This window comes from Macrobrachium nipponense, chromosome 2 (genome assembly GCF_015104395.2).
Source record: "Macrobrachium nipponense isolate FS-2020 chromosome 2, ASM1510439v2, whole genome shotgun sequence".
Classification (NCBI taxonomy): Eukaryota; Metazoa; Arthropoda; class Malacostraca; order Decapoda; family Palaemonidae; genus Macrobrachium; species Macrobrachium nipponense.
The window spans coordinates 156476328-156484556 of record NC_087201.1 but is presented as its reverse complement, the minus strand read 5'-3'; the positions used below and the strand labels follow the sequence as shown (position 1 = coordinate 156484556).

Sequence of the window (8229 nt, the reverse complement as noted above, 5' to 3'; positions counted from 1 at the left end):
GAGAAGACGACCAAGGAATATGCAGCACTAGTCTGAGACAGCAAACACTCCTGGCCTCAGCAAGACAAAATCAAACTAAAAGTGTCAAGACAGCTGCAGACATGAAACACGAACACATTTGAACACGTTACGGACACGTACACTGATCATTTTCCCATGGGAGATGATGACTAGGCACCATTAGTGTTCCACACACAACCATCAAAACAAGAACTATAAAAAAAAAGCCACAGTTACAATAGACAAGACAGCTTCAACCACACCTGTAGTGGAGTGTATGAGAATTATAATTACACAGCTCAAGGGAAGAAGGAAAACTGATGGTGTAAATACTTGTGGGTTAATAGTCACAATCCTGCACTAGCTGCTGCCATATTTAAAAACCCAGTTACAAAGTTAAAACTGGACCAGCTGCCTCTGAAGGTATGTATTTATCAAAGAGGGTATTTAGAGATAACTGGCAAGTAGCCGACAGATATTACTGCTCAGACCTACCTAGTGGAAGGGTTAAAAAAAAATCAACGTGGAACTGCGCCTCATTGCTCTGCATTTTTCTAGCAGTTTCAGTTAGTGATCTAAGGAAAAAAATGATCCAAAAACCAAAATTAAAGGATAAATGACAAGCCAATTTACTATGAGATTTATTAGGATATTGAATGTGCAAAGTTGTCACATGGGCAGCCAACATACATATCACGTATATGACAAACCAGACATGACATACTCCAATCTTCAGCCTTTGAGTTTACCAATCTCATCCCTGCAGCGGTGATCAAAAATACACAAGACTGCCATTTAGATCATAACAGTAAGAAAGGGGCTTCACGTGATAGCCATTAAGAGGCTAAAATCCGTTGTAATCACTGGATTTTTTAAAATTTAAAAACTACAGTATTTCGATGGAAATGAAAAAATGTAACTCAAGGGATAAGTTTATGTGGAAACTCAGGCATCATGACATTAATGGTAAATTTCTGATGTCCAAATTTGGAAGGCAATATACTAAAACCATTGAATGAATTAGGCAGCACTGTGATTCTTGTTTTACAATTATCTTTGGTATAACAACAAGCAAACGTAGTTTTCTAATAACACGGCCCAGAGTAAAGTTTTCCTACTTCCAAAAAATTTTAACTTATAGTCACCAAAACAATAAACTTTAAAAATTTTAATCCACATAATGGATAAATACTTTAGTACAATTTGAATCCATCTAAACCTCACATTCCCACAAAATAGGCTATCACAATTACAAAAGAAAAACTGATTGGCACATAAAAATTATATACAGCTGTAACAGGGGAACAATGATAGCTCAGCAATTTCAAAGTTCCACACCAAAGGCCTCTCCATTAATAATGCTTGTAGTTGGTTATGAATTTACATTATGTGAAAGTTTGCAAAAGACTTAAGAAAAAACCATATAAATACATATTTCAAAATGAAAAAAATAAAATTAATTAAAATATGGCTAATATTTCATAGATAATAAAGAAAAGTAAAATGTTGGAACTCTAAATTGCTGAACTTCTCATATTTGCAGAAAGCTTCAATATTTATTTGGTTTTTTGAGTCAAGTGTTAGACAATCATGTAAAAAAAAGTTCACTGTGAACAGGGTGGGTTAAGTAACGGATAAAAAAAAATAAAAAAAAAGGTCCTAGTTTGTATTAATAGCATTTTTAGTATCCTTGGCCATACAAAAAAATATATATACAGAAACTATATTACATACACAGCACTATCTTACACCACCTTAAGCTTAGCCCAAGGCAAACCAGCGTAGGACACCAAGCAGCATTCAGGTGCATAGGGGAAACTCCTGGAATGGTGACACCCCCTCCTCACACACATCCTGCTTAATCTTCTGAATGGTATTAAATACAAACTTTCAAATCATCAGATCCTAGTTCTTAGAAAAAATATTTATAGCTTATACTATTACTGTACAAAAACCAATAATAACCAATTAGTACATCATCGTCATCGTTAACGTTTTTACGTCAGACTCTCCCCTCTTTCAGGTTAGACACATTACAATCATCAGTATAAACGGGGATTATAAACACAGGTAAGATAACTATCCCTTTCCCCTCCCCCCAAATTGACTAGCTCCCAGCCCCTAATTATTTGTTAATAATTTACAATTTATTACAAAAGAACAAAGATGGCCATGCAGGAGAAAATGAGGACAGCATCAAATAAGTTTTAATCTCCTTTAGTCAATATTAACTGCACCCCTAATGGCACATTAGCATTAAATTGCTTAAAGGCTGATTCTTATACAACTAGAATTGGTGTAGTATTTCATAGCCATGTTAAGCCTTACCTATGTTATCAGTAATCACATAGTAATCTATCACACAAAGATTGCCAAATAAGCAAGTTGGTAAAACTACTCATAAAACTATGGTAGAACCACCTGGCACCACAGCAGTAGTCATTCACTGAATTTCTTGAGTCCCTTTCTCTACTTGGTTCAACTTGACAGTCACATTCCTGTATCCATAAATCATCAACAATTTTGTGCCAACTTATATTTCGAGCAGATCTTAAAAAATGTGAGCTATGAGCAATGCACAATTTTATTTCATACCTTATCAAAACTGGTATCACTTGCAGTCTAATAAATATACATATTTTTTCATTAACTGCTTTTAAAAAATTCCATTTATCCAACTGTTGTCTTCTAAAATTTAATGACTAAGGCATTTAACCAGGCCAATCATTGGTTTAAAAAATATTTTTACACAATGCTAAATCACTTGTGAAATATATTACGTTTGAGGTTCAGACTTGGGAGATGATGCACCAGAACTTTGAGTCTCTGCTCTCTTTATATAAAGGTTCAAAAGTTTCAACTTTGAACCAGTCAAGGTTTCTAAATGTGGTCTCATTGCCTCTTCACCAACTGCATTATGAAGTGCCACCATACAAAAGACAGATGCTTTCCGTACACATGACTCCTTGTTGTCGTATGCCTGTGGTGAAAGCATAAACAATAAGTACATTTCAACTAAAAAAAGAAAATACAAAATAAAAAGAGATGGCAAAATGCTCAAATTAATTTCAATGAATTGCTGTCAACAACAAAAGTCAGAACTAGCATAAGCTTGAGAGAGAGAGAAATAGCTTTAATATGTGACAAATTATCCCAGTAGTATTCATAATTGCTCAAGGTGATTATGAATTATAATGAATAATATAATTATAATGAATAATATAATTGTGAACAATTCAACCATGTACTGAGAAAACTAGACATCAATAGTTCAAATTAAATTTATAGCCATACTAAATTAAAACATTTCCAGGAACAAAAAGGTAAATAATAAGCATTTTTCAGTAGTAACAAGATGAAACTCCTCAATATTTCTGGAAAAAAAGGCAACGTAACTGATCCAAATTAATAAAATAAGTTTGTCATTTCAATTATTAAATAGTTTGTTAATCAAGAGAGGATACACTATGCTTAATTTGAGCTTCTTCACACCAATATTAATATCTATGTGGGGCATTATTCAAGTTCTTATTTAAAACAATAAATGATTTAATTCCCTCCAACATGCTTAACAATACAAGAGGTAGGAGATCTTTGATATTAGTACATACAAACTTGGACATTTAAAATCTTACAAACCCTACAACCATAATCACAGTTCATGATACCAATTAAAAATGACAAATTTTTAATAAATTTGTATTTTTCATAACTGACAAAGCTGTGGTCTTAACATTAGCATAATCTTCTTGCGCCAGCTGGAAATCTGATCAAATTAATAAAGAACTTGTGTGATCCAGGGACTATTGGCGTCTGTACTTGCTAACGGGGTATTTGGGAACTCCCAGTGCCTAGGGCATCCCAAGAGCACATCAGTTACTCTTCCAACCCAGTTTTGACTGTCAGAGGAGTGGTTTGAGGTGGGCCCTTATATGTTATGACCTCAGGTTTGTTAGTTATGAAAAATACAAATCGATTATAAATTTGTCATTTGTTCAAATACTTTAGTTCATTTCTGAATAAAAATTTTAAGACACTCGACTACAGCCTCAGAGCCAATGATATACGAGAATCTATTTGTTCATCTCTCTGAGCATTTCCTATAATAACGTAGTACATAGCATTTGCGGAAGATGGAGAGTTATCTGTTCTCATAACAAACCCACGTATCATGTACGTGGATTTGTTACCACCCCACTCTCTCCCAGCTACAGAGGGGTGTGTTGCTACTGAGAAGTATCTCTAATACTGATCGGCTTAACAGCATGGCTGTCTCACTCACCTGTATCTCATCCATTCCAGCTTGTGATGGTATTCTTCCTCTTACTGCCTGTCGTAAAGAAGTAGACAGAAAAAGTAAGAAAGAAAAGAGACCAATCACCTCATTCATTCTACTTTCATACCTTCAAATTAGACTAGATACTAGCTGACCCGCCAGGAGCACTATATGAGTTATTCCACTTGTTGAGCAGTTACCATCGGACCCAAGGAAAAAGTGTCTAAGGATCTATGGGCAACATCCTTTAAATAAAAGGAAGTGAAAGTTGTTTGATGCAGCCAGGCACCAGCTCTCAAAATCCTCTCAACAGACAAATTTTTCTTGAATGCAAAAGAAGAGCTCACGCCCCTGGCCCCTGATGTTGTGAGCTCTAGCTCTCGCAAAATCATTTGACCTTCAGATTATGTCAAATATGCATTCCTGATCGTTTGTCTTAACCAAAACGATATTGTATTCTTGGACACTTCTTTCTTGACCCGGTCTGTACTAACAAAAAGCCTTCGACATCTAGGTCTGAGATGCCAAGTTCTTTTTAAGTAAGCTTGTAGTACCCTGACAGGACATAATATTTCTTCAGGGTCATTTATCCACAAAGTCTCCCAATGAAGGTGCAGAAAAGGAGACAAATCTGTCATCTTCCATTGATGGAACGAATTTTGGTTGAAATTCGAAGATTATTGACTTCCAACCTCTGGAATGCCTCACCTCATATGACAGACCATGTAACTCCCCTACCCTTTTGGTCGATGGTAGAGCCAAGAAGAAGACTGCTTTCAGATTCAAGCTTCTATCCGTGGCTTGTAGAAATGGTTCATAAGGGAGCATATGGTTAAATCCCAATCAGGAGACTTTAGTTCCTTAGGGGAACAGGACTGCTTAAAACTCTTAATTAAAATAGCTATTTCCCATGAAGGGGAAATGTCTACACCTTAACTGTTAAAAAGAAGTTCCAACTGGAGATGGACTCCATCTACAACACCAATCTCAGTACACAGACCACTTTCAGATATATCCTGCCATTCGCGATGCTGCTTTCTGTGAAAAGCCTTTCGCTTGCGGGAGGTACTTGACAGTCTCTACCCATTAAGAAATAGGGACTGTACCGACTGGTGGTACCTCTCCACATGCGGTTGACATAATAGGTTGTTCCAGGGAGGTAGTTCTCTTGGAACAACTATCAAGAGTTCTAACAAGTCCAGGAACCATTCTGCCTTCTGCCACAAGGGGACCACCAGGGTCATCTTGAGATTCTGAGACCGCATCACCTTGTTCAGAAACTGACGGATTAGACAAAACAGGAGATGCATATATGTCCAGATTGTCCCACGGATGTTGTAGAGAATCTTCTGCTAATGTTTCTGTGTCTGGGACTACTGAACAATATATCTACAACTTTTTGTTGTATCTTGTTGAAAACAGGTCTATGACCGGCCTTTCCCACAAGATATACATTCTGTCAACAATTTCCTGATGCAAGGCCCACTCTGTTCCCAGAATCTGGTCCCAGCAGCTCAACTTGTCCACTATTACATTCCTTTTCCCCAGAATATATCTGGCCCTGATGTCTGTTAAGTTCTCTACAGCCCACTGATGAAGTTGAACTGTCATAAGGTGTTACTGTCAAGATACCATACCTGCTTGTTTGTTTACATATGCAACTACTGTAGTGTTGTCTGACATCAGTACTACTGTGTACCCCTTCACCCTCTCCCAGAACTCCTGTAGTGCTACAAATGCTGCTAGTTCTAGCACACTTGTATGTTCTCTGTCCTTCTGACTCCATTTTCCCAAAATCATCAGCTCCTCCATGTGAGCGCCTAACCTTTGAGTGATGCCTCCAAGAACAGCAGAAGATCTGGAGAGGGGTGTTGAAGGGTACTCCTACTGTCAGATTGCTGTCTTGTAAGCACCACAGTAGCTCTTTCCTCACCTCTACCAATAGTGGAATCTGCTCATATGGTGACCAAAACTCTTTCATCTTCCATTGTAAAGACTGAAGGGGTAGTAGTTTCCTGTGTGGAAATAACTCCTCCAAGGAACTTAGGATCCCTAACACTACTTGCCACTGCTTTGCTGGTTGTGTTTTCTTTCCCATGAAAGAATTCACTACTATGCATTTCTCTATCCTCTGATCTAAAAATGAAAGCTTTTGCCTTTACTATGTCTATAATCATCCCTAAGTACTCCAGCATCTGACTGGGATCCAAACTCGACTTCTCCCAACTTATCACAATGCTTAAGCTGTGACAAAACTGGAGAAGAGGTCTGTCGAAGTAATTTTTCTTGGGACTTTGCTATCGCCAGCCAATCGTCCAGGCACCTTATTAATCCGATTCCCTGAGCATGAGTCCATGTTGACACAAGAGTGAATACTCTTGTAAATACTTGAGGAGATGTCGTAAATCCAAAACACTGAACTCTGAACTGAAAAACCTTCCCTGCCAGACTGATGTGGAAGAATGATGGATTCGATTCTGGAAGTATGCATCCTTCAAGTCTATTGCCAGTATAAAATCCTTTGTCCCTGACTGGTGCTAGAACTGTCTTTGGGGTCTCCATTTTGAATCTCAGATGTCCTCCTCATGAAAAGATTCAACGTTGACAGATCTATAACTGTGTTCCAATCTCCATTGGCCTTGGGAACAAGGAAAATACGGCTGTAAAATCCACCTGACAGGAGTACAACTTGCTCTACAGCTCCCTTTTCCATCACCTTCCTCATTTCTTCTTTTAAAATACAGAATTTGTGAGACCCAGGAGTGTAAGAGAGGTGTGATAATTGTTGGTGGAGTAAAATCAAATGGAATCAGATAACCCACTCTGAGCACATCCACTACCCACTGCTCTGTTCCGAAACTCTGCCACAACTTCCAACGACTCACCAAGCATTCCCCCCACTAGTAGGGAGAGGCGCCCAATGCCCCTTCCTCTATTGGCTTGATTGTGAAGGGCTGCTGAGGTAATTTCTTTCTTGGAGAAAAAGGTCTTGCTGACCTAGAGGAGGGATTGTGTCTACTCTCTTCTGTGATGTTTGTTGTAATTGCCTTATTTCATAAGGACGGTTTCCAGACAATTTACTAACTGCCTGTTGAATTAATCAATCATTGATATCCATCCTTCTTTTATTAATTGCAGCTTCTAGTATACCCTTTGATAACAGATTGTGAATCCAAGATATCTCCATTCCAAATGGCTAACAGGGAGTCCTAATCTACAGTGCGGCTTAATTTGGCCAATGCTGCATTTCTCCTCATCAACAGGATATTAGCCCATGTTAGCACTCAAGTTTGTAAAGTATGAAATCGCTTTGGAACCAAATTGAAGCAATCTGATAAAGGTTGTCTCATATACTAATCTCCTGGTTGACTCTGAAGATGTATTTTTAGCCACTACTGTTGGAATCATATGCGCTGCTGCAGCTGTTATAGCATTCACCCCAATAAAATGCACACCAGGGGGAGGAGGGACATTCATAGATGGATGACCCAGAGGGGAGCATGACGTCATATAGTTAGACAACAACCTATTTGAGATTGGTACCCCTAATAGGCCTAACACTGCCCACATTCCCCCCATCCTGTGCGTATTGGGGCTGAAACATAAGACAAAGATGGCGATGCTCTCCCCCTCATCGCACAGAAGGAAGGAGCATAATTAGGTACAAAACCACCCAAAACCCCTCCTGATGCTTCCAACGATGAATCATTAGAAGAAACCGAAGGGGTATGGGAAGCATCAAATACATTTGATGAAACATATGGAACAGCATCATGCATAGTCTGAAGAAAAGCAGCTGAAGACGCTCGGTCATCCCAAGATGGCGGCCTCTCCTTTCTCTTGTACTGACCCTTCTCATAAAACTTTTTCCATTGTCCCACCGACCAACAATGACAAATTGAACTTGGGCTAGTAAATAATTGTATACACGTTTTCTCTGCACCTACTGCACG

The 8229-nt window shown here is 38.4% G+C and overlaps 1 protein-coding gene across 20 annotated transcripts in view; it reads right to left on the bottom strand.

Annotated features, from left to right (window-relative positions):
* Nucleotides 1-628: 628 nt before the first annotated feature.
* The window catches only part of LOC135221061 (CLIP-associating protein 2-like), a 426064-nt gene continuing 418463 nt past the window's right edge, over nt 629-8229 (bottom strand). For all 20 annotated transcript variants that reach the window (XM_064258816.1, XM_064258818.1, XM_064258820.1 and 17 more), the window contains one exon: nt 629-2980. In XM_064258816.1, the coding sequence (XP_064114886.1) occupies nt 2777-2980 (204 nt within the window). In that variant the 3' untranslated portion in view covers nt 629-2776. The remainder of the gene's footprint in view (nt 2981-8229) is intronic.